Source organism: Carya illinoinensis, chromosome 1 (assembly GCF_018687715.1).
Source record: "Carya illinoinensis cultivar Pawnee chromosome 1, C.illinoinensisPawnee_v1, whole genome shotgun sequence".
NCBI lineage: Eukaryota > Viridiplantae > Streptophyta > Magnoliopsida > Fagales > Juglandaceae > Carya > Carya illinoinensis.
In genome coordinates this window covers 44,617,952-44,645,117 of record NC_056752.1, presented here as the reverse complement: position 1 = coordinate 44,645,117, position 27,166 = coordinate 44,617,952, and the positions used below count along the sequence as shown (strand labels likewise).

At 38.5% G+C, this 27,166-nt stretch overlaps 3 protein-coding genes across 5 annotated transcripts; 2 read left to right on the top strand and 1 right to left on the bottom strand.

Annotated features, from left to right (window-relative positions):
* The first annotated feature begins 696 nt into the window (after positions 1 to 696).
* Positions 697 to 1,760, top strand: LOC122303031 (metalloendoproteinase 3-MMP-like). The gene has a single exon (XM_043114565.1). It carries the CDS (start codon positions 711 to 713, stop codon positions 1,665 to 1,667), a length of 957 nt encoding a protein of 318 aa, XP_042970499.1. The 5' UTR covers positions 697 to 710; the 3' UTR covers positions 1,668 to 1,760.
* Positions 1,761 to 10,913: 9,153 nt separating this feature from the next.
* Positions 10,914 to 14,762, top strand: LOC122276788 (KIN14B-interacting protein At4g14310-like). The gene is made up of 3 exons (XM_043086694.1): positions 10,914 to 12,704; positions 13,095 to 13,705; positions 14,062 to 14,762. The coding sequence occupies exons 1-3, from the start codon at positions 11,058 to 11,060 to the stop codon at positions 14,597 to 14,599; spliced, it is 2,796 nt and encodes a 931-aa protein (XP_042942628.1). The 5' UTR covers positions 10,914 to 11,057; the 3' UTR covers positions 14,600 to 14,762.
* An 858-nt stretch (positions 14,763 to 15,620) lies between these two features.
* LOC122276771 (phosphate transporter PHO1-like) lies at positions 15,621 to 24,668 on the bottom strand. Of its 3 annotated transcripts, none has more exons than XM_043086679.1 (15): positions 24,366 to 24,668; positions 23,412 to 23,501; positions 23,005 to 23,248; positions 21,300 to 21,642; positions 20,423 to 20,471; positions 20,053 to 20,124; positions 19,295 to 19,424; positions 18,898 to 19,021; positions 18,211 to 18,460; positions 17,385 to 17,489; positions 17,254 to 17,298; positions 16,973 to 17,125; positions 16,521 to 16,808; positions 16,268 to 16,407; positions 15,621 to 15,963 (listed from the first exon to the last, which is right to left on the bottom strand). In XM_043086679.1, the coding sequence occupies exons 1-15, from the start codon at positions 24,603 to 24,605 to the stop codon at positions 15,873 to 15,875; spliced, it is 2,364 nt and encodes a 787-aa protein (XP_042942613.1). In that variant the 5' UTR covers positions 24,606 to 24,668; the 3' UTR covers positions 15,621 to 15,872. The 3 variants fall into 3 exon arrangements, with proteins under 3 accessions (XP_042942613.1, XP_042942617.1, XP_042942623.1); XM_043086683.1 differs by having other exon boundaries at positions 23,457 to 23,501; XM_043086689.1 differs by lacking the exon at positions 24,366 to 24,668 and having other exon boundaries at positions 23,365 to 23,418.
* Between the last annotated feature and the right edge of the window lie 2,498 nt (positions 24,669 to 27,166).

Sequence of the window (27,166 nt, the reverse complement as noted above, 5' to 3'; positions counted from 1 at the left end):
TTAGGTGATGATTAAATAAAAAAATAAAAGATTTAAAATTAAAATATGTTTTATATTTAAGTAATATTTAGAAAGAAAACATTTAAAAATACTTTAAACAGATTATTTTCAAACGAACCAGCTTAATCTCAAAGTTTATTCAAGCTGAAAAAGTCATCCAGGCACCAAGGGTCCTTGGGCTTAATGGCACCACCTTTGTCCCTAGGGATCATGGGGTCTACGTCAGCTGGGGGTTCAATGTCCACAACTATAAATTAATATAGTTACTAATTACACCCGAACTTGTAAATAATATAATGGTTGTTTGGATTATAGAAGATTGGATGGTTTTATAATAAACACTTTTTAATTTTAAATATTTGATTTTTTCATTTAATCATCATAATTTTTTTAAACTTATAAATAAAACACAAAAATAATTTAACTTTTTTAATTCTTAAAATAAAAATCATATTAAAAAATCATATTCTAGTAATATTATATGCTATTATAAAATTGTTATTCATTTTTTTTCCTTTCTCAAAATTCTATAAATTAAATATCATAACTCAAACCATTTCATTGTTATTCACAAAATATTTTGCTACTATTTCCAAATTTTTCATCTCATGTAATTCTCCACGCAATCCCTAACTCTCTATAAAAGACAACCAAACATTTAAGTATTTCGCAACATTCAACTTTTTCTTAGTGTTACAATCCTAGTAATCATGGCTTCTAAAATCCGTTCACTCTCCTCATTCCTAGTACTCTTCCTCCTGTTTCTCCTCCTCCCTCTCCTTTCTTATGCAACTTTATCAGACTCGCAAAATATTGGGAAGTCATTATCCATTGAGTTTCTCAAGAATCTTAAAGGATGCCAAAAGGGTGATATCGTCAAAGGGATCCGTGACCTCAAAGATTACCTTGAACGTTTTGGTTATTATAACCATCCCACCAAGCCTAACAACGATGAATTTGACGAACTCTTAGAATCCGCGATCAAAACTTATCAGCGTAATTATCATCTCAAGGCCACTGGAATTTTGGATGTGAAAACAATATCAAAGATGAAGATGCCTCGTTGTGGCATGCCAGATATCATCAACGGTACAAATTGGATGCATTCGGGGGGTAGCAACAAAAAGGGACGTCATGGTCGCCACCTAATTGGTTCATTCCATGTCGTCTCTCACTATGAATTCTTGCCCGGAGAACCAAGATGGCCAGATTCAAAGCGTCATCTAACCTATAGATTTCTTGAGGGCTTCCCCGATGCATACATAAGCCCTGTTGAAGAAGCTTTCAAAACATGGGCAAGGAACTCAAACTTCACGTTCACGATCTTTCGAAAATCTAGACACCGTTGGCCAAAAGTATCAGATCTCAAAATTAGTTTTGAAGAGAGCGAACATGGAGATGGGTATCCTTTTAATGATAGAGTCCTGGCTCATTCTTTTGGGCCATCTGATGGGAGGCTCCATTTCAATAAGGAGCAACAATGGAGTGTGGTTGCTACCCCAAGTACGTTTCACCTCCGCTCGGTTGCCTTGCATGAAATCGGGCACCTTCTTGGACTCGCCCATACCTCACTTGAGGATGCTATTATGTACCCTTCCTTCCGTGCAGGACAGAGTAAAGATTTGACTGAGGACGATATCGACGGAATCAACAACTTATATGCTTGAGGAGTACTTAGGATTTGGCTGGCATGCATGGAATTTCCAACTACCTGTAAATAGTACTGGAGAATAAAGCATGCATGCACGTGTCGTATCTTATCCTAGTATTAAATAAAGTGCCATGCTGTTCAATTGTCACTACAAGATAAATAAACTTTTGTGATTAAAATTTAATAATCAAAATAATTATTTCTTACAAAAAAATAGTGTGTCGCTCTTCAGTAATTAATGTACGTCTTGTTTAATTATTTAAGTATATATCGCTAAATATTCTATTTACAAGTGTAGAAGATGCACCTTTAATATTACATATGACTATCGCCAAAATGAAGCCAATTTAGTTGGAAATCTACCATATCAAACCGATCGAGCGGGTGATCATCTTTTTATTTTCCCATGTTCTTACACTTTTTCTCTTCCATTTTTTTTAAATTTTTTGTTCTTGCGATTATTTTAAGATTAAGAGGGAAAAATATTGCTTTAAGAACACTGATCAAGAATTCCAAATTCCTATATATAGTATAGTTATATATACCAAATGTCTATCTAGCCCTTGCATGCATGTTTTATAAGCTTCAACAATATATTATATGTATATATTCAAAAGAGGTCTATGCAATCGGATGACAATGATATCTATAGGATTAAAACTCTTATAACTTCTATAAATTTTAGTCTTTTAAAAATATTCCGTAGCCATAAGCTAGGCAGCCCGCTCAATGGTAAGGCCATTTAGGCGATTGCCTAAAGTCTAAATTCTATACAAGGCCTCCAAAAATAAAAGTAAGGTGTTTTTTAATTTTTTTTTTTTAAAACAAATCATTTCATTAGATAAAATTTTAAATAAATTTTATATTTTTCAATATGTACAAGGCCCATATACAAAACTTAATATTTGATATAATGAATTATTTATATTTTTAAATAAGTATTTCAAGATTGCTAAATTGGGGAACCAAATTTGTGTTGGGCCTTATTTTAAGTTGCTATATTAAATATAAATTAAAAAAATTATTTAAAGATTTTTAATAAAATCTCATATTATTTTAAATTTTAAGAAATATATAATAATTTATATTTTATTATATTATAATTATGAAGAATTTGCTTAAATTTTACCTTAACCTCAATTTGTATTGAACTGCCTCCCAGGAGCTATTGAGTTTATTTATAATGCATCTATAATCATACTTGAACTAATATAATTATAGGAATTCTATACATCAGCCAACACCACACACTTTACATATTTTAATATTATTTTTTATTTTATTTTATTCTTATTAAATTAATTGAGTTATTTTACTTATCACCCATAAACTGCATATTTGTTATAAAAAAATAAAAAATAAATTAAAATAAATGTGGTATGTAAAATATAAAGATAATAAGTAGAATTATTCTATTTTCAATGAGTTCTAATCGCCGATAAAAGTCTTATAAAACAAAAATTTTTGTGTGACAAACATTTGCATTTTTTTTTTAAGCACATTTGTTTTTAATTGAAGTGTTTGCAGAAAGTATGGTTTTTTGGCATGTAATTTATTTAAACAGTAAACTGAATTTCGATTGCAAATAAATCTATGCATTACCATGGCTACCCAACGTCTTTATTGGTTCTCATACCGTTTCTTGTATCTCAGCGTCTTTCTTGGTTCTCCCTTACTTGGATCTTAACGTCAGTGTAGATTTATTCTCCGTTTCTTGGATCTCAAACATTTTTCTTGATTCATCTACCTTGGCGACCGAATGTCAATGCCTTTCTTGGATCTCCTTAATTCCGTGGAAATTACTCATGACCTTTAATTTGGGTCTCCATCATAGGAAACCTAGGTCGTGAGTCCATGTTTAGGTCATCTTTAATTTGTTCTCCCAAATGCTTTATTTTATTTTTTTCTCGATCTCATGAATAAGTTTTTCTGTTCGTTGTTGGAGGACTTGTTGGCAGGTGACAAGAAGTGACGGTGGAGTTGATGACTATAGCGCTTGCTTTCTCACCAAATTGCAAGGTGCTGAATGATCTTTTGCCCTCTCTCTCTCTCTCTCTCTCTCTCTCTCTCTCAAAGTAACACATCTTTCTTAGCTGTATATTTGAGTTTATTTGGTTATTTTGATGCGTGTTTTATTCGAATTCAGGGAGCTTTTATTCGTCTTGGTATTTCGATCTTGATTTTTTGAAGCTGTTGATATGCAGGTATTTGGAGGTCAGTTGTTTTCAGGTTTGTCTTTTTTAATAGATGTAGATGCATTTTTGTCGTCTTTTCTATGCATTTAGTATTCTATTAAATACACATCCCTAATATATATTTGCCTTTTCGGTGCTTACGCTTCTCTACGGGAGTTGGTGGCCGGCTGATCTTGAACTTTTCTCGTCCGATCATCTCAATTCTATAAATGTAAAAGCAAAAGATCAGAAGCCAGTAATGGACGATGACGATTTCGCTCAGAAGCGAGTCCGATGAGGGAGAAGGACAATATCTTTTTTTTTTTCTACATCATAAAGAAAAAAAATTATTCGTAACCATCCCATAATCTTTTAAAAAAAGTTAATAAAATATAAAATTTATATGAAAATTTTTTTTTAATAATAAATCTCACTATTTTTTAATAAAGTGATTATACAATATTTATATATTTTTTATAGTTGTAATATAATTTATAGTGTTTAAATTTTGAAACATATATTCTGTTGTAATTTTTAGAGATCAGCTCAACTTTCTTTTGTAAACTGGATTAATTTGCTATTTGTTATGTTCAAGTGATGGGCTTCTCTCGCTCTTATCCCCATTATATTTATCTGTCTTTACCTTTGTCTAAACTATTTTGTTGTAAAAAAATGGATTATTTAATATAGCATTTTGTAGTTATTGTTGTGAGGGGGGTAAAATATCAGGGCCCATGGATATAGGCCTAGTGTCAAATTACATAAATTTGTATGTCTATTTCTCTCTATTTTCTTTACATTGTACGCACTGACACTGTACGGCTATGCCAAAACGCCAATGGGAGCCCCAAACAATATTGATAGATGTTTGGATCGTGTCAGTGGGTTGGGAATAATTCTTTTTCTCCCTCTAGCCTGTTGAATGATTTTTATAGTATCAACAATGACGCCGTCTGTGGGATTTGATCACTTTCTAAGCCGGATGTGGGAGAATGATGATTTTTCAACGCATTGGATAATCTCTAAGTGAACTAGTGACGTTTCTTCTAAATAAGTATACCTAGTTGCTCTTCCCTTATTTTTATTAATGACATCACAATAAGCGGGCTAGCCGCTGAGGACTCGCGCATGGCATTTGCTATTCAAGTGATCGAGTTACTCGCCTCCCTGGCCCAGGGAGTGTAAGTCATGCTCGAGACACACAAGCAGTGCCCAAACACAATGTTTGGGCCATTCAGGTGCACAGTGCCACACGTCCCTCCAATGCATGACACAAGTAGATTTGTGCCATGCACGGGGTATGTACTGGCTGGGTGCACGACGTGCACTAGGGGTACACGCCGATGGGTTTGGTGTCGGTTTCGGAGCCAAACCGAGACACCACCGACTTTGCCATAAGCCAACACCACCGACCGAAATCGTGGGTTTGGAAAGAGAAAATTATCATATCAGTCTCAATGTCCGTCGGTGAAGGTCGTAGGTTTACTGTCGGCGTCTTCTGTGAAGGAGGAGGAACTGAGGATGAAGGAATCCATAACGTGCCGTCGTCTGCCATGGAAGAAGAAGAACGTTGCAGAGAGGAATTGAGGTAGAAGATGGCATAGGGAACAAGAAGAGGGGTTGGGGGGTTATTAATTCATTTTGAAACGGCGCAAAAGGTTCCATTCTATTATATCTTTTTTAAAATTTCCAGGTTTCAAGACGATGCCGTCTTACTTATTTAAGTGAAACGGTGCCATTTCTATATGTATAAAAGAGAAAAAATATATATATAAACCGGTTGGTCAATTCAACTGTTTTCCCTTAGGTCGAACCGGGACTGAGCTGACTGACGTTGATTTCTATATATTTCACTAGACCGTCAACCGGTTCTTTGCTGGTTCTGGCCGTCGGTTTCCATTGGTAGAGGTCGGTTATGCGGTTTCATGTACACCCCTGTTGTGCACCCAATGTTGCCTGCAGCCACCAAACAGACTGTCGGCTTTGTGTGAGCCGTTCGAGGTAGTCACCAACCACCCCACTCCCATAACGTGGTTCCATGCGAACCATGCACACCGTGCTCCCAATGGTGCCATGGCCCAGTTGTGGCACAACCCAAATGCGGCACCAGTAACCATCATGGTGACAGCCGACGTTGTTTAATTCTTTTCCACCGGTCAACGATCGCCCTCTCTCCACACCGGAGTGGTCCCACCTAGGTAATGTCAGCATTGGCTCTTTGGCCAGGGCACGGGCTCGAGACTCGACTCCACCAGCGAACCAAAAGAACAAAGACTCGATTAGTAGACTCAAAGAACAAGGACTCGATTAGTAGACTCAAAGAACAAGGACTCGATTAGACCAGCACACTCAAAGAACAGGGCTGGGAGGGCTCAGACTATACTCCACCAGCGAACCAGAAGAACAGGGCTCGGGACTCAACTTGACCATCGGACTCGAAGATCAAGGCTCAGAACTTGACTCAACCAGCAAACAAGGGCTTGGGGCTCAGGACTTTGAAACGCCACACGAGTCTTCACAGCTTGGAAGGCCTCCCCCATTCAAGAGTTGTTTATACAAGAGGTAACCGCTTAGAAGCCATGCGCGGGCTCGAGAGTCATTTGCACGGGGTCACCAGTTTAGGAACATTGCCCAGATTAGTTCGAAAAAATCATCGTCTACACGAGAAGGACTCACTGCGACAACCACATGTCGCGTCCAATGCTTGGGAACACCTCACCTGACTCGAAGGGCACATTGCATGGCCCATGCAACGTGTGGCACTAGTCTTCCTCGATTGGCCGCACGCACCACGGATGCCGCTCACTTGAAACCCATTTGCTCGAACTCGCCTTGCCAGCTTGAAATCCATATGCTTAGACTTGAAATGTGGGAGATTTATATGGTGTAGCACGGGATCTAAAAAAAAAAATGAAGAAGAAAGGGAGCGAGAGGGCAGAGGAATCGCAACCAACGGTAGGCAATAATTCAGTCAAGCTAAAGGATTGACTGTAGCGGCCACAACTCTTCGGTTTATCTCTCTCAAAACTCATGTGAATTTCATTTCTACTAACCACTTCTTGCAGTGTAGAACATTGGCCACGTGGTCCCACACTCTGACAGAACAATTTTAGCACGGGCCAGCACCCTTGTCTAGCAAATCCCTAGACTCGTAACAACGGGCTAAGGCCAAGTCTTCAAGACTAGCCGACCTCCGTCCAGCAAAGTTGAGCTCTTAAATTCGCAACCATATACGGGGTAAGGTCAATTCTCCGAAACCCACCGACCCCCTGTCCAGCAAAGTTAAATCCCTAGACTCGCAACATCAGGCTAAGGCTAAATCTCTGACTAGCCAACCTCTATCCAGTAAAGTCAAGTCCCTAAACTTGTTGAATCCCTAGATTCGCAATCATATGCGGGGTAAGGCCAAGTCTCCAAGACTCGCTGACTCTCATTCAACAAAGTCGAGTCTCTAAACTCGGCCCGTCGAGTGTCATGCTTGAGCCATAACCAATGTCAGTGGGTTGCCTCCAAGAATGAGCCTTCAGAGTTAACGAGCCTACAAGCTCCACAATTTCCTCGGGTGGGTTACCTTCAGGAATAGGCCGAAGAGCCCGACAATCACCTAAGGTGGACCCAAGGGGTTGACAGACCCTCTGACCACTTTACGTGGGTTATTTTTCACAAACTTCAACACTAACAATGAAACAGAAACAAAGACACCAAACAAGTATACACTTTCCTTCAACAATAAACATACAAACGATGCATCTCCAAACTACACATGTTACGTGGTCAAGCTAGCCTCCCACCGCATCTAGGCTCCGCGCTCGCACGTTGAGTAGTCGAGCCAGTCTCCCGCAACCTCCAAGCTCTGCGCTCGCATGTTGAGCAGTCGAGCCAGCCTCTTGTCGCATCCTAGCTCCGTGCATTTTTTTTTCTTACTGACGGTTTCTGTTGTATATTTTACCTTGTAGATTCTCAATGTCTTTTGTTGGCACAGGTCACCCTTAAGAATCGTAGGGTACTGTGAAGGGGTAAAATATCAGGGCCCAAGCCCAGCCCACTTGGTTGGGCGCTAGAGGACAAGGAAGGACATGGGGTAGGCAAATGGTATGAGGCCTTAAAGCAAGTCAGAGGAAAATTGGAAAAAGAAATGAAGCTGGTGCACTCAAAGGGGTAGGATCCCATCACTACAAATCAGCACACGCAATAAAAAGATATATAAAAAGCCTCCAACGAGAGGCCTGGATCTCTACTTCTTCTTCCCCAGTCTCCCTCTTCAACTTCAGAGGAATTCGACACAGGTGTTCCTCTCTAGAAAATATATCCATAGTTTTGCTTGTATAGTGAGAGATGAGAGGTCATGAGAGTCTATAAATAAGAATATTATAGTGAATTTCTCCTTTCCAAATCCCTATTGATGTAGGCCTAGTGTCAAACCACGTAAATTCGTGTGTCCATTTCTCTCCATTTTCTCTACACTGTACGGCTAAGCCGGAACACCAACGGGAGCCCCAAACGACAACGATAGATGCCTGAATCGCCTCAGTGGGCTGAGAATGACTCTTTCTCTCCCTCCGACTTGTTGAGCAATTTTTACAGTATCAACAATTTTGGTTGAGATAACTTTTGGTTTCACATTGTAGGATAAATTTTATGTTTGGGGCGATGAAGCATTTTTTCTTCTTTTTGTTTGTTGATGTATAAAAATTTCTAATTTACCTATATATGAAACAAGGTGGAGTAAGCTTGTGTTGAAATGCAGGTAGATGGGCGTGCTCTGTAACTGCTGCTTGTTGAATGGCCACAAAGAATGAATTGGATCCGCTACAAGAAAAATGGGTTTTTTTTTTTGGTGCCAGAAGAAGTCGCCAGAAAAAGTCCTAAAATTGATGTAGAAACACATTTTCGATGAAAAAAGTGTCAACAACAAGTAGCAGCAATTGTCTTGTCGTAAAAACACATTCCCATTTTTTGAAGTTGCAGCAAATTATACTTTTTCATGTGATTATTTTTGCCTCAAACTTCGTTGCAAAAACTTTGCCCACATAGGTAAACAATCGTAGCAAAAATTATGAGTTTTTTGTTGCAATTGTTTATCACCAGAAAAAAAATAAGTTGCAACAAAGACTACTCGTCAGAAAATTGATGGAAATGATGTACTAGATAGACTCTTTTAGATCACCCTTTTTATCTCCAAACCATACCCATTGTCATGGTGATGTCCATTTTATGAAATTTGATGTGTTTAGGTTGATTATTACTAGTATGCTGTCATCGATCACGATTATCGTGACGACCAAGAATTAGCTAAGCCTTTTAACTTATTTTATTATAGGTTGGTGCATGTTTTTTGGGCAAATGATGAAATCCAATTAAAAACCTAGGTTTGATGCACTAGGCATCTAAGCCCACAATGGAGGCCCCCAAGGCCCATGTCCATTCGACCTCTATAGAAGAGTAGGGTTTTGAAACCCTAGGCAATTGGGGCACATGCTCAAATCATTTTTATTATTTTTTTATGTCACATATCATCCATTGAGACTCACATTAGGATTTGATGAATCTGGACGTGAATTAAGGGAAGGGAGGTGAGAGAAATTAGGCTTTGAAGCCCCACACGCCTACCCTAAAACCTAAGGTCTAAAGATCAAATATTGGCCCTTCCCTATTACCCACATGGTAGGGGAGGTGGCCTTCCAACTCTAGCTACCACCCATTGCTATGATCAACTCCCTTTTTCATGTCTCCGAGTTGAAGAGGAAGCTCGGAAGGCAGCTCTTAGTCATCCCCACTCTCCCTGTAGTGTATCCAAGAGGGATCGTCCAACCCAAGCATGAAAATGTGCTGGCTCATCAAATTTGCAAGGTTCAAAACCTACCACAAATTGAGCTCTTGATTTAGTGGAAGGGACTGTCTGAAGATGTTGCAACATGGGAGCCATACAAAAAGCTCTAGCTTTCATTCCCATACCTTGTGAGCAAGGTGCTCTAAAAGAGGTGGTTTTATCACAAGTCGATGGAGGAACATGGGCAATGTTTTGTGAAGGAGATGAAGTGCTGAAGTCCCGATTAAGTCAATAAGGGTTATTGGTGGGCTTTGGGCCGAAGGGCTTAGTTAGTCTAGGCATGTACTGGTTTATTTTACTAGTTAATGTGCTTGTGAGTCTATTTGTGTTGTTACGTTCAGTGGGCGTGTGGACCCATTTACAATTTATATCTCTCAGTTAGTGCATAGTGACCATGACGTTACTTTTGAATTTGCCTTAGCTAGCACCTATTTGATTGTAGAATTGGGTGTGGAGTACGATGTCAGATTTTATGCAATTCAGAATTTCGGGTGTGAAGTGAGGCATACCATCCATTTCCCTATAGAATTTTTTTATTTGAGTTGTGCAAACGTCGCGTAATTTTTTTGAAAAAAGTGAATTAATATGTGATTTACAAGAAAAAAATTAATTTTTTAATCGTGAATTCCACTCTTTTTTAAAGCGATTATGTAATATTTACATACTCTATAACTGTATATAATATTACTCTATTTACAAATCCAAAATCTTACATCCGATGTCCTACAACTAAGTTCCCAAGAGAATCTCTTACCTTGTAGAATTACTTTTGCTGAAATTAATATCCTCCATTGACTTTTAGAGCAAATCCTTTTATTTAAATATTTACTTTTATTTTTTTTAATTTTTTATAACCCGAAATGCTGTTTGTTATTTCTAATTTTTCATTTAATTTTTTAAAACTAATATTTTTATTTAATTATATAATTCAAATAAGATAAGATATTTTATCAAAAATTAAATAAAATATTATTATAATATAATTTTTTAATATTAATTTTATTTAAAAATTTAAAAAATTAAATTATTTATTATATTTTATGTAAAAATTTAATAAAATTAAAATAATTAAATGAGATGAGATAATTTAGTATTTAATATACCCGTCCTTAGTTTGATTTTTTTTTTTAAATTTAAATCTTGCACGTTCTTAGCAGTAATGTGTGCCTTAAATGTGATTATAAAAGAGAAAATCTTCTCTGATGCGTGGCTCGACCCTATGAAAATGAATTCAAAACTCGAAATTGAATTTTATTTCCCGCCGAAAGCTACCCGATCTTTCCGACATAGTACCGGTAGAACAGTACTCGAACAGCTTCATTTTATTCGTATCCTTCTTCTCTCGGAAAACCCATAAAATTTTCATCGGATTAACTTTGTCCATTTATTTTATAATCACACAATGTCTGCCTCATCGACTCGCCGCCTCAAGCCGTCCAAACCCCTGACCCCAGTCTCCATATCCAGCAAAAAAGCCACCCGTGCTGTACACAAGTCTTCGTCCATTGGCAAAGAAAACCCCGAGCCCGCTTCCCGGCCCCGGTCCGCGGCCCAGAAGCCCGCTATCCGGTCCATGCCACGCTTCGTTAAGGCCGCCGCCTCGTTGACGGGTCCCGGGAACGACGGAAACACCCGTCTCCGGTGGTCCACGTCGTCGGCCCCTAGATGTAGGAGCCCCAGTCCTTCTGAGTTCATTCCGGTTTTCTCGGATAGGAGGGTTTTGGTGGGTGTGAGTGGTGGTAAGGGCTTGGAGAGTGGGAAGCAGAAGGAGTTTAGGTATGCGAGTGTGAAAGGGTGTGAAGGGAATTCTAGTGCAATTAGGGTTTTCAGGGATCGTAAAGAAAAAATTGGGGTCAATTTGGAGAAAAAGAGTGGGGTTTGCGAGGAATCGGGAGTGGAAGTGGGAAAAAGGGGTATGAATTTGAATAAAGTTGGTGTTTTGGAGAATTGTAATGGTGAAGTTAATCCAAGCTTGAACTTAATAAAATCAAGTAAGGTGGGTTTAACTTTCGATGAAAAATTTCAAGATGGTATGCGGGTTGATGAGGTTTTGAAGTCGAACGAGGAAGTTTTCAAGGTTGGAAATGGTGTTGATCTATATGCAGAAGAGAGTGGTGGGAAGTCTTTGGATAAGGGGACGGTCTCAGAGAGTCTAAAACAGAAGAAGTTAAGAGAAGGTATAGGCGGACAGTTTGATATAGAGTATCCGAGCAAGCTTCATGAGAAGCTTGCTCTTTTGGAAGGGAAGGTGAAGAGGATTGCGTCGGATATTAAGAGGACAAAGGAGATGTTGGATAGGAATAATCCAGATGCACCGAAGCTCATACTTTCGGATATTCAGGACCAGATTTCGGGAGTTCAGAAGGTGATGGGTAATGTCGGAGGTGAATCGGGTGGTAAAATGGCATTGCCCAAAAAAATTGATGGGGAGAGTGGGATAGTTGAGAAGGGAAAGAGCAAGATGGTGGATAATGCTAAAAATTTTGTCAAAGGATTAACTAGCGAGGAACTGGAACCTAGATTACTTCCTTATCATAAGTTGCCAAAAAATGGGACGTATCTGAAAGCAGCATCAGAAATCTTTCAAAGTCATGAACCCCATGTAGTAGTACCAAATTGTGTGTCAAAAGAGGATAGGAAGTCGTTTAGCCTTATTCACGAGAACCATATATCAGTTGAGTTGTTAGCTTCTCCGAATAAGGGGCAAAATAAAGTCGCCGGAAGGGATGGGCTGGCTGATATGGAATGCTGTGAAGTTCAAGAAATGGATGGTGCTACGTCTGCAGGAGTAGAAGATTCTTCAAACACATTCAATGGAAAGTGCAATATAGACTCAATTCTCACATCTGATGAGACACTTGATGAGTTTGGTGATCAGGAAAATATGCAGGGTGTGAAACTTGGTGACAGGACAGACGATACTTGCATTTATGAGCTGAATGAAATTGGCCGTAAGACCTCAACTGGAGGATGGTTTGTCTCTGAGGGGGAGGCCGTCCTTGCCCACGATGATGGTTCTTGCTCATTTTATGATATTACTAATTCTGAGGTTGGTAACCTGGTTACCTAAATTAGAGTGCATTTCCTTGAAGTGTCTCTGTAATTATTTTATAGTGATGTTTGATTTGAGAATTTCATTTCCCTAAGAGACAATGTTATCCATTTCCCGAAAATAGGGATACGATTAGTTCAGATCACTTCTACATGCAGTGCATCAGTAATGAATTTTGGCTTGATTCTTTTGTTTCAAATTCTTCATGTGATGATTTATCTTCACTACAATTATGTCTTTCCTAATGAAGCAGTGGAGCATGTTTATGTGAACGGACCATGTTTCATATTTTAAAAGTGGTGCAGAAAGATTAGTGCATGCATGGATATAAACAAAGAACTGGCACTTAAGAAGCTTGTTGTCTCTGATTGCCCGTCTTTGTTTCAGGTAAAGGCCGAGTACAGGCCTCCAACAGGACTCTCCCCTGATATATGGAGGGATTGTTGGGTAATTCGTGCCCCTGCTGCAGATGGTTGCTCGGGAAGATATGTTGTGGCTTCATCCGCTGGGAATGCTATGGATTCAGGTTTTTGCTCTTGGGATTTCTACACCAAAGATGTGCGAGCTTTCCAAATTGAGGGTGGAGCAACCACTTTGAGAACAGTACTGGGTTCCTTACCCTACAATATCGTGCACAGAAGAACTGATATTTCTAATATTGCCCCAGAAAATCAACAATGGTGGTATAAACCCTGTGGACCCCTTATCATTTCGACTGCCACCTGCCAGAAAGGTGTGAGAATTTTTGATATCCGTGATGGAGAGCAAGTTATGAAATGGGAGGTGCAGAAGCCTGTCTCAACAATGGATTATTCAAGTCCAGTACAGTGGAGAAACAGAGGAAAAGTGGTTCTAACTGAGGCAGAAACAATTTCTGTGTGGGATGTGAACTCTCCGAGTTCTCAAGCACTATTATCTGTCTCTTCATCTGGTCGAAAAGTTTCTGCTCTTCATGTCAACAATTCTGATGCTGAATTAGGTGGTGGGATTCGTCAAAGGTTATTGCCAACTTTTGTTTTGTTTTTTTTTTTTTGCTTTCTTCACTGTATGCCCCTTCTTATTTCTCTTACTAAATTTTCTAGTTGACATATATTTCTTACTTGGCATCGGCAGCTTGGTCAATTTTTTCTCTTGAGATAGACAGTACTTTGTTTATTTTTATTTTTTCAGATCAACTTCTAGTGAGGATGTATTTCTCTAAGTCCAAATACGGTTCTAAATCTGAGAATTTTATGCTTCTGATTATTGCTGGTTTCTACAGGCAAAATTATCAGCAGCACTTGAATACATGAATGCTATTTAAAGTCTCTAATTTGAGTAATTATATGACATAATTGATGCATGACAAATGCAGAGTAAGTTCATCGGAAGCACAAGGAAATGATGGTGTTTTCTGCACCACTGATTCTATTAATATTTTGGACTTCCGCCACCCATCTGGTGTAGGTCTTAAGATACCAAAAGTTGGTGTCAGTGCACAGTCAGTTTTCTCTCAAGGCGATTCCATCTTTCTAGGCTGCACTAACGTAAGATCAAGTGGGAGGAAGCAACCTTCTTCACAGCTGCAACAGTACTCGCTGCGCCAACAAAGGCTATACGGCACTTACACCTTGCCAGAATCCGAAGCACACTTCCATTACACAGCAATAACACAAGTATGGGGAAGTTCAAACCTTGTAATGGGTGTTTGCGGACTGGGGCTATTCGTGTTTGATACCAAGAGGGACGATTCATTGCAGTCTTTCACAATTGATTCTGGAAACACTCAAAAAGCTAGAGATATCATTGGTCCAGATGACATGTATTCTCCTTCCTTTGATTACTTATCATCTCGTGCCCTCCTAATATCAAGAGATCGCCCAGCAGTGTGGAGGCACTTATCAGAGGTATGAACCATGCTGCATGCATGCTGAGACCTGCTAGCATGATTTATCAAGCAGAAAGGACCATCGGCAAAAGGATGTGCTGTTGTTTTTGCTCTGTTTTGTGTTATACTATGTAAGATATTTGGAATAGTATGTGTTATATTTATCGAAGTTGAAGTTATTATAGAAACAATTTTCAAAATTCATTTAAAAAACCCTCATAAATTAGAAAAAAAAGTAACATGCTCTAGACTCTGAAAAACACTCGTCTCCCTCGAAATTCTGAATCCCTCTCACATGATAGCTATAATTTTGAAGCTTATTATTGACAAGATTAGTTTAAACGGCCAAAAATTGTAAGGCCATGTTTATTTTATAAACTATCAAAGGAATAGAAAATTTCATAAAATGCTGACTTTTTGTATTTGAGTTCCGTAACTCAAAAAACGTTTTATAATTTAGTTGGTGGGTTCATTACAGGAAACTTCTTGGAATTTAAAAGAAAAAAGCAGGCCACAATTTTAATAGAATAGCTGAAGCTATGAGGGCTTATAAGTTGCGTTCTAAGTCGAATACAGAAGATGGCATTCCCGTTCACCTGCTTTTTTACTAATGACCTCCCATTATTAGATAAATCTGCAGATAGAGATCCATCCTTTGTTCATGAGGAAAGAACAATTTGACAGAGAAACGGCCACATGGGTTAACAGCGGCTAAGATGCACTTCACTGTCTAGCATTAGTGAGGCTATATTACTTCCCGAGAAATACTTTTTGCAGTTGGTAAATGCAATCGGCGTGCAGTTGTGGAGAAAAAAGTGAATTAATACGGGACCTACATGAAAAAAAAATTTATTTTTATAACTTTTTTTTATTTATATAGGTCTCCTGAATATAAAATAATTTTTTTATAATTTTTTTTATTCATTCCGTACAGCCGACTGCACGCCGACTTTATCCAGCAAAGTCCTTAAGTTGCGACTACTTCGTCAGACACAAAAATTTTCAATAAGTACCCAAATTATTGATTGAGATAAAGGAAGGGAGAGTTGCAGAAATATAAGACACTACTTATAACCTCATGTCCAGTCCAACTGGAAATGCCAAAATGTACCGGAAACATATTGTTGGTTTTACACGCGCCTTTTTTCATTCCGAATGGCGCCTGAGGATTCACGTTTTGAATTGGAAATGTAATGAATAAGGGACATCAGATCTCACATTATGTTATTTATAATGTGGAGGATCGGTTCTGCTATCAGCTTGGCATGGACGTCTGTACATGAGTCTAACAATAGCATTTAGCCATCAGAATCCATGTCGTGGAATGGTAATGGAACTTCCTTCCCTGCCCTGTAGTTTCCGACGTTGTTTAGATGCTCATTCTCCAACCTGTTTAGGGACAGTTTACCAATATCAGAAGATTTGTCCCCTTTTCTATTATATGTAGGTCACAATGTCCCCTTTTGACTCTTTTTTGCCCGTTGGATACTAGGTGAAAAATGAAGTTGGTTGGAGTTGTCTCCAAGATTTTAGAGACAGTATCATCACGAACATATCTGATAATGTAGTTGTTGCTTTTTGGACCCAAACTCTTGAAATGTTGGTCATATGGTTCAATTATATAACAGTCAATTCTCTTCCAAGACACAAAAATAACTTCAACGTCATGTAAATCATGTGAGATAGAAAGTACCTATAAAAATTCCAGTGCCCGCGACGAATTACTTCTAATGAAGCCAAGACAAAATCTCGCAACTGTTTATGATCATCATCATTAAATTTCAACTTCAACACAGATTCCACCCATGCGACTCTTAGAACAGCATTCAAGGCCTGCAGTTCAGTTCCTCAACTCTTCAGATCTTTTTTGAGATTGTGGTTTAACGAAGGCCCCCAAAATTCTATCAAAGATTCAAAAGGAGAAGAGAGTGAGAGAGATAACTCACGATGGATACATAGTAGATGTTTTTGTTTTTCAGAATCAAATCATCTCTTAGCCATAAATTTTTGGAGTTCTGTTGGAGAAGCCCCCAGTCCTTCGCAAAATCCCAGTAACACTGATATACGGTGGCCACCACGGAGGTCACTATGGCTATGGGAAACCATATGCTGTGGTGGTCAAGTTTCTTGTATTCATATGTTAGCCTTGCGCCAGCTGCCACCATGGCCGAAACATACTTCCCCATGTTAGCCAAATGTTCCACGTCATAGCTATCAAACCATCGTCTTGCACACTTGTAATTACATTGAAAATTAAGCAAGGTGTTAGTTGGATCAGATACACAGACAAAGGCTTTCACAAACAGTACTACTAACGATTTAAACAACCGATTAAACTACTATTTCAGGAGCATACACACACACATACGTATTTATGTAAGGAGTTCTGGAGTGCTACCTGCATTGCACGCCAATAGTATGGCATAAATGAAATGACATAAGTTAGATCCTTGAATAGCCTTCCTTTACTGCAGGTCCCATATTGGAGTGTTCCGAAACTTCCTGCCAGAAAGTAGCAGGCTGCGTATTCCATCTGCCTCAACAACTGAATCTATAGAAAGAACCAAAGAAATTAATTGGATATAAATGCAGCATGAGTGTGTTGCGAAAAGAGAGTGAATCTAAAACAAATTGAAATGGAAAAAATTCAGCGTGTAGGCTTTAAGATAGAGTGGTTACCTGGCTAGTAAGCTGGTCGGCCATAAAAAAGTCGACCAACGGAACCTGCATAGAATAGAACTCAAGTCATTATATAGCAGAGAATGAATAGCATTTTTTAACTAAATGAGAAAAGAAATGCATGGATGTACCTTATAAAATGGCGCGAAGAATATGTTACGAATAACACGGCTAAAGCAGCAGCGTGTCGTGCGATAGAAGATGTCGAGTGGGCATATCAGCAGAGCGAGGAAAAACTGAAAAGGGGATTCACAATCAGAACAATGTTTCGGTTGGAACACAACACTTTCAGACTTTTTTAGATTACTTTACTACTATTCACAAACAGTTATTCCTATTTACTACTATTTATATACTATTTTACTATCAGATTACTTCACTACTATTCACTACTGGCAATATATATGTATATGAATGTATATCCGAATGCAGGAACAGAATATCGTCGGTTGCAAGGACACCAGGCTTTTCCTGGAGACAGCTAGAGGATGTTGGGTTTGTTAAAGCTTGGCGGAACTTTGGTCTCATACCTTAAATGAGATCATGTTTTTTAACGTTGCTCTGGTCCTTTATTTATCTAGCATATATGGGATGAAGGCCTGGACTACTTTCAGTTATGGCTTGTGTCACTGATTGAATTCCCTGGTAAGTGGGAAGTCCATAAAGTTCTGCACCCTTTAAACTTTTGACTCTTTAACTAAGTTATTTTTTAGTTACGGTGTTCTAAAACACTCATGATCATGTTCTACACGATGTAGGAAGTACCTACGAAATTCTTATCATTATGACTACAATCGCTACTGGCAAGGTAATTAACAAATTTTCAGTGAACATTTTAATTAACATGCTACATGTAGGGGCAAGAGCACAAACATCCTGAATTTCTTTAAAAAGGGAAGAATCTCCATGCTATATTGGTAATTTAAAGAATGGATATTAGAGAAAATTGGCACCAACCAAAAGAAGAATGGCAGGAATGGCATCAACTTGGTCAGGTGAGACGCCAATAGCCTGCAAAAGAAGGTGGACGACCATCGCCCCGACCACAATAGTCATGAGGGTGGTGCAGATGAGGAAGGCATCTCTGTACTTAAGGGATGTATTGGGTGAGAATCCAAAGATAAAATTGTAATTGATCCTCTTATTCTTCCACATGAACAAATTGCACCCATACATGAACAGGTGCAAGCTTAGTAACGCAAACACGCTGCAAAATGTCATACCTTCACTGTTAGTTTGTCAATATATGATGCATGGATACGTTTGTCATCTTATATTTTGCGACGTACTTACTGTGAACAGCACCCCAGTACTCTTAGAAGAGATGAACGGCTTCGAAGATAAATGGACTAGAAATATCAAGTTATAATTAATTAATAGAAAACTGTATTCATTTGAGTTTGGTTCTTCACTTGCATTCTTACCAACTAATTACAGCGATCATCAGTGATGATTTCAATATCCTGAATTTATGATGATTTTTTTTTTTTTTAACTTAAAAATTATGCTTCTATATATATTGCGCATGAAAATGATCAGTTATATGCCACTTTTATATTATTAATTATAAGCATTAATAGTTGGTATACTGTGGGTAAAAAATGAAAACAATCTAGGACAATGGGAGGATTCAAAGACCACCACCTGAAAATCTGATATGATCCATCATTCATGTAAACTTTCCCTGGAGGAGAGGAGAACGTACGCAACATGTAAGCTAAGATTGCATATATAGTAAACAGTGATACAAAACACCCAGTAAACAATCCTGCAAAACGGAAAAAATAAAAAACAATAATAATTAGAAGAAAACAAGGCTTTAGGAACATTATTCATCAGGTAAAAAAAAAAAAAAAAAAAAGGAATATTCATCAGAAGTGGCAAAATTCCTTTTGAAAAACCAGCCACACCCGTACTGTCTGGTGGGGAGCGGGCTGGCCTACTGAAAATTAGGAATGATTAGTGACAAATAATCCCACTAGGCAAGTATGTGTGTGTGTACACACACACATACATATAATGTGGCTTAGTGAAAGCTTACCAACAAAGAAAGTGATCATGTTAGAAGCTTTTTTCTGTTGTGGCCGCAGGAATTTCATTGCCTTTTTCCTGTCATTGCTGGCGAAGTGCTTTATGAATGTGGATTCCACTTCCTCCATCAGTTTAACAACCTTTTTAGACAAAAAATTATAATTCTAATATTAATTATGGCTAATTAATAATATATAGTAGTACCAGTATTAGTATAATACAATTAATTAATATAGTGGGAAGGGTTTGAATTTTGGGAAGAGCTACGTACGTACGTACAATTGATTTAATATTTTCAGCGAAATAAACGTGTAGTGATTGATATTAAACACATAATCGTGATCACACAGCTTCTCTTAAGTCATTGGTCATGATTTCAGTACTGTGATCAGTATCATGAGTTTTATTTATTTTTTCATATATAGACTATTTGGATGTGAAATGCAAAAGGTTTTGAGCCTCAAATAATTCAAATTAGGCGATGGTGCGTGAGAAAATCAAGAATAATTAAAGAAGCATCATTAATACTCATTAATTCTTGACCTAGCTAGCTGATCTACGTACGTAAGTGCACGTCAAATGCAAATTAAACCACATGCATGCACTAGCTAATTAAAATCTTTTTTATTTTTATTTTTGAAATATGAGTGATCATGATCAGAGATCATCAGGGAATTAAAAGGCCGGAATCCGGATCGGAGAGATATATATTTTAAAGTAGTACTGCTAATCGATTCATTAAACAATATTATATATATATGACTTTACCTTATCTGAACTAATAAAATGAGAGGCCTTCACTGCTTGTAGATAATTCGCAGAAGCATGCTGGTTGGATACCTGCAGCATGCCCACTTACATATTGATCATCAAATACATATCTTTATATTTAAATAATATAGCTCATCATGTGTAGACTTAAATTAATTGACTCATTGAGAGGCCGGAAAATTGCACCAGTTCTACTCTATAATTGTACTTACAATGAAAAAATTCAGTGCAGGCAGTAATTATATATATAATACGTGTGTGTCATGTGTTGTGTCAAGTATGTATGGTATATGCATGAGATGATCGTCATCAGACATTTCTCGATGATCATTAGGTAAATTGATGTTCCGATTAAACTACACCGTACCTTGTCAAACTTCTTGAGTATCTTTGTAAACGCCTTCATGTTCATCGAGCTGCCAAATTAAATAGTTTCTTCCATTAGAACAAGCAAAATTCAGATAAATCTCTACATGTATAACTCGAGGGGAAAAAAAGTACCGATCACGCCCATGCATGCATATTGCAGCTACCACAACATTCAGTTTGTATTACTTTGAAGTCACTAATTAAATACTTGATGGACCTCAGTCTAATTAGCGAGTGAGTCTGACACATTTATAATTCGAAGCTAGCAAGCATTCGCCATTCTTATGCCGGCCGGCTAGCTCGCTCTTAATTCGTAATGCACAATCACCCTCAGCATGCAGTACTCAATGAACTGCATGCATGCTTCAAGGATATATATATATATATTTATATATGTATGTATGTATGTATATATATCAGCTATTGCAAATTCCAATGATTTCCCTGATCGATCGGATCCATTTACTTTGAGGTAAAAACCAAAACAGTGTTTTTTTTTTTTCCCCAAAGGAGACTTTTTTGTTTTTACTTTAGAATGATTTCTACTGCTTGTGACATCATGTAATATCGTAATATATATAAATATATATATATATATATATATATATATATATATATATATATATATGTAATTCTGTCTGTTGGAGCTTCCAACCTAAAGCTGGAAACGGCCAGCCGGTATCCCATGAAATTTATTTATTTATTTATTATCTATTCAACAAACTTAAGAGGTTATACCGCAAATTAATGAGATCGATTAATCCTTCTGATCTATATTTAAAATTGTTATTAGTTGTTCACGTCGATCACAAATTAATTAGTAAAAGAATTAATAAATAAAAAAAGATGATAAAAGTAATTACGTACTTACGTACCTGTAAGCTTTGAGCAGACCAAGGACTTTATAGAGCTCCACAAAGGCGCCTCGAATCATCTTCTCTGCAGACTGAACCTTCTTTCGACTAATCGATTGTTCTCCACGGCAGTACTCTTTTTTGGGAGTCTTCATGACCAAATCTTCCCACAGCATCGATGTCAAGGACACGATCGCAGGTGTTGGTGTTTCAGCAGGAATGTCAATCTTCCCTTGCTTTATTAGTTTTGTCTTCGTCCCGCTATAATTCCTACTACTGTTTCTTTCTAGTGCTGCTATTATTTCGTCTATCCGATCCGATATCTGATAATGACTAAGGATTTCAGCTAATTCAACAGAGCTTTCTGCATATTATAAATTTCATCCCAAATATTAATTAGACATGATGACACACATTTAATTGCCATGTTATTTTGGGAAAAAATAAATAAATCTCATCAACACATCATGATATATATTATATATGGAAAATTATTTGAAAAAGCTAGAAGTCGTTCAAAGTTAAATGGAAATTAAAAAAAAAAAAAGAAGAAGTCACAAAAATAAGGCCATGGCTAATTGACATCAAAATAGTCAAAGTTTCCATGTGTTTCCAGTCGTGTTTATCAATGTTTCACTACAATAAAATTCTTGTTTCCTACAAAAATAACTAATTCCAGCCAAAATGATCAATCTATTAACCTTTTTTATTTTATTTTAAAGGAGGATGGCACTTCCTTAAAATTTATTATTCATCACTTATGACAGAGGTATACACACTGCACACTAATCGATCAAACAATAAAAGAGTAATGTTACATACAGTCATTTTTACGCACTCCCTGCGCACTCTACTGATATGATTGGCTGAATTACTTTTTTTTTAATACACAACCAATCATATCACTGGAGTGCACAAAAGAGTCTCCAAAAATGACTACACATATAATTTTTCACAATAAAATGACAACTTACTGTCCCGACCATACACACTGCACACTTTAAAGAGTACGTCTAACATAAGCCGTACTTATTTTGTCCAATCTATACAATCCCCTAATCAATTGAGAAAGCTAAAAACTGTCCATGAATATATTATTCTTACCCATCGCATCACATCTAGCCAATGCATGGCCACTTTATTCCCTTCTCTATAAAAATACTTTATAGAATAATCTAATCCCTCTAGCATGAACCTCAGTTGATCCTAAAAGTCTCAAAAATACCACAACGTACAATTATTAATAAAGATCCACAATCTATTAGTGTTACAAATAATAATTTTTGTTAAAAAAAACTCATCATAAATACTTATTTAACATGTAGTGAATTTGGTATGCCTTTTTATATATAATGACGTTTCTTTTTCTAAAATCCAAGTTAAAAAATTAAAATTAAAAGGTAGACTAAAACTATATTTGTTCATTTTATATGATAATCTCGATCTGCATATTGCCGATACCCTTAGGCCGAAATATTATAAGGGTATATTTGACCATGTGTCAGCATGACATTGTTCCATATCTAAAGTACTTGGACACTTCACGGGGAATTAGGCAAAAGCCAACAAAATGGAAAACCATTTTACCCGCATACCGATGAACAACACCGACAACTCCGAGGAATGACCTTATAACATGATCAGTGGCCCCATTTTTGGCTGCGCACTCAACTTTGTGGCACGGAAAAACTGAGAAATAAAAGTTACAAAAGAAAAGGAAGCTCACCGGAATAATTAGAAGACCGGGGAGGAGATACAGATGACCAAGAAGGAGGGGAACTTCCGAAGTTTGGACTCGACGGGGACTTTTTCCGGAGACGTTGGCTCATGAGAACTTGCTTACTGTCCATCAAAAACTGCAGCTGCTTGTTTAAAGTCTCTGCCTTCTCAACAATCTCACTCTCTCTCTCCTTATAAAATTTTTCGATCTTATTATGTTCTTCGTCCAATTTCTCGAAGAATATCCTGATCTATACAATCAGAAAATACCCATATATATAAAATCAGCAGATAGACAAATAAGATAAAAGATGATCAATATGATGGATCAAGTACATTCAAAGAATTTGCTTTAAAAAAAAAGTACCAAAATGAATATTTAAACAGTAAATTGTGACATTGTACGATTTTCACCTCATCTTCTTGGGAAAACAGTTGAGAAAGATCAGTTTTATATACCTCCTGATCTTCACCGTCCTCCACGCAGCTTTTACTCCTCCTGAGCTGCAACAGAAAATGGATATATCAGGGAGAAGCTTCTATGACTCACGATTGTTTCGTGAGATGAGTGTGTGCCTGCACTTAACCGTTTCGTTTGCTTTCGTGAGAGAATGAGAAAAGAAAGGAAAGCATGCAGAAGAAACCAATAAAGGTTCCAATATGGGTTTTGTTTTTTCTTTTTTACAATTATTTTCTTCTTCTGGTACTTGACAAACTTGTGCATCACTCGAGCTTTATTTTTCAACAGCCACAAACAAAACGGCAAAAGGGAGATCAGTTCTAACTTCTAATTAAGAAACGTAACATGCAGCGGGGTTTTAACTTTGAACGAAGCACTAAATATTATGCATGGGACCTGACTATAACTGATTTACAAATTCGTCATTTCTCGTATAGGATCCAGCTAGCTATTAATATTGTAAGGTAAATTATCGAAATGGAAAATAGTTCCTGAACAGCTTGCGCGAGAGAAATTAGACACAGGATCCTATCTGGTACGTAGGCCACGAGGACATGGAGCGAAATTCCAGAAACACAAAGTACGACGGTGTTGTCGGAAAATCAGTCTAGCTAGCTATCAGTGCGTCGGAAACCCTCTGCGGTTTCTTCTGCCTGAAAATGACGTCACTTCACTTTCTGGAAATAGTTCCCAACACGCATATACAAAATTACACAACAAGACAAAAATCCGAACCGCGCGCACTAACTTTTTGGGTGCAAAAAATTACTACGACCAAAAAGCTTTTGTAAATTTTGGACGCTTTTTAGCTAGAGAAAAACACAGAAAAAAAAAAAAAAAAAAAAAAAGTCACCGGAATCCGGTCATACAGTACGCGTTCATATTACGTGTGTGTGTGTGTTATGTACCTGAGTCATATCAGTTTTGCTATCGGAATTGCGGAACTTGTCACAGATTTTCCTAGCGACGAAACGTACGGGGTCTAAAATGGACAGACCATAGTCACCGTTCATGTCTTGGTGGGGATGTTTGGGTAATCTAGATAGCTTGATTTTCTTTATATGCCTCTTCAATTCCCTATAGTTCATGTAACCATCCCTCCATTCCGGGATTAGCTGACCGTCGAGCTCCTTTGAGAACTTCACCATGTTTTGTTATTTCGAAGTGTACGAATGGAGGGGGAAGCTAGAGTGAGGAAAATGAAAGACGGGCTTAAGAGGTAAGAATGTGATCAGAGAGGTTTACATATATATAGATGAAGAGAGAGACAGAGAGAGAGCCGTGGAGACAAAATCAAGACAGATTTTGCCACTCAGATGTGGATCTTTTTAATGTCTTTACGGATTTATATTTTTTTTCTTTAACTAAAGGATGATGGTGGTAAAATGGTTGTGATCATTTTTTTTTTAAATAATAATTATAAATAATGTGAATGCTAGTACAGTAGTACTGATCATTTTGTGGAGCCTAATTCTCAGGTGGTAAGTATTTTGGATAGTTATGGAAGGCTGGGCACTAGTGGACGGTGCCAACTTTTTTTTTTGGTTCATTTAATTTTTTTTTGACATTACCACGGACTGGGACATATTGAAGAGGAGGAACGATTCTGACCGGAACATCCTATTATGTGTAATCAACGGAAACTAATGAGAACATGACACGTATATATGTCTTAAAAATTTAAATAAAGTGCAAAGTAGAGGATCACACCTCCTCATTAATGTTTAACGCCGCCCCCCCTACTTTTTCTCTCTTCAGTGGTTAAAACTGCGTTGATTGAGCTATAAGCCCAATCCCCAACTAGGCCTGTGCAAATTTATGAGATTTCCGACTCTGTTCCGAATTCCGCTCCGAATTTGACTCCAACGGAGTTGGAGTTCTCGGAATTCAGAGTCGGAGTCAGAGTTACTCCGACTCTCATAGTCGGAGTCGGAGTCCGGAGGCCTTGTTGACTCCGAATTACAACTCCGAACTCCGACTATTTATACCTTATATATTATATATTGTATTATCAATATTACGTAGTCAAGTAGCTCAATGGTTGAGGCTCGGTTTTGTTTCTCCGGATCCTGTGTTCGAATCCCCTCATGCACCATTACACATTTTGCAACTATTTTTTTAGGAAAACCTTAAACGACGCCGTTTTTAATAGGATATATAAACATCTCTAACCGGCTAACTCTACAGTTCTGCTCCTCTCTTCCCAGTTCCCCCTCCAGCGCCTCCCCCTCCAGCTCCTCGACCCATTTTCGAACAGGTGGAAGGATCTTGGCCTCGCTGTTGCTCGCCAAGACGATCCCCAAGACAACGAGAACGAGGGCAAGGTAGACCTCGCCGGACTCCTTCTTGCACGGGATGAGAAAGGCGATCGCCGGACTCCTTATGCCGATCGCCTGGTTAAACGACACGGGAAGGTAGCGGAGGGAGGTGCTGGAGTGGATGTGCCGATCGCCTTGCTTTTCGATTTGTACGCTTTTTGGCTTCTGAAGGAAGGGATTGGGAACGCGTTTCTTTGGTATTGGACCCAGCTCGTGATCGTGAAACCCACCGGTTAAATGACTGGAGATCCACGGCCACCGGCGAACCGTGAAATCGGATGTGGGCATTCCGACTCTGTCGAACTCCGACATCTCAACTCTGATTCCGAGAACTCCGATCGGAGTCGAACTCCAATTCCAATCGGAGTCGAAATCGGAGGTGGTTTTGACATCCGACTCAAGTCGAAGTCGGAGGTCGGATGTGGGCATTCCGACTCCGTCGGAGTCGGAGCCCACCCCTGCCCCCAACTCTACCACCTTCTCTTTCTTTTTTACCCTTATTTCCAATTATGCCCACACACAATCCCAACAATCCCACCCCTCCTTCTCGTCGGTCAACTTCTCCGATCCATCTCTCCTCCCACCTCTCCCTATTTTTCTTTTCTTTTATGCTAATCCCCCGTACGTATAATTTCGCATAAACTTAGGTGTACTTCTACTAGCTCTCTTCATAGCTCCATCCTTCTTCTTGCGGTCAAAACCCTAGATTTGCTTTTTCGGAGGGGGCAGTTTCCGTGAGTTCGTATATGAATTTTGCAAGAAGGAAGTTTAGAGAATTTCGTAGCTTTCAAAGATGAAGAGGCTAAGGTCTAGCGAGGATCTCGATTCATATGGAGATAAGTGCAAGGATCCGAACCCAAACCCGATTCGGTCGTCGTCATCTTCGCACCGGAGCTTCTACTACAAGCCCGACAGTGTACGGAAAGGTATGGCTCGATACGACTGGGATCGATCCGCTGACGAGGATCGCGAGGGCTCTCGGATGATGCGTAAGAGATCGGACCATGATTCCGAGTGAGGATTCGATCGACGAAAGGGTGGCTTCGATCGGTACAGCGGAGAGAACAGAGGAGGTGGAGCGGTAGGAGGAGGGTATGATCGAACTTTGATGCATCGGTCGGAGAGCTTTTGCGGCGGGTTGTCGTCGACAAGGAGAGAGTTCCCTTTGACGTGGGTGGGTTCGCCGGTGGGTTCGGCTTTCTGGTTCGACGTGGGTGGGTTCGGTGTGGGTGGGTGAGCAGGACAGACAGGCCTTCTCTCGGTTCCTCGAGTTCGGCTTTCTGGTTCAATAGAGAGAGAGAGGGGAAGCAGACAGACACAGTGAAGAAGAAAACTCGTGATGTGTAAGAGAAGTGCCTGATGCAGTGCGACGTGGTTTCTTCATTTAGTTG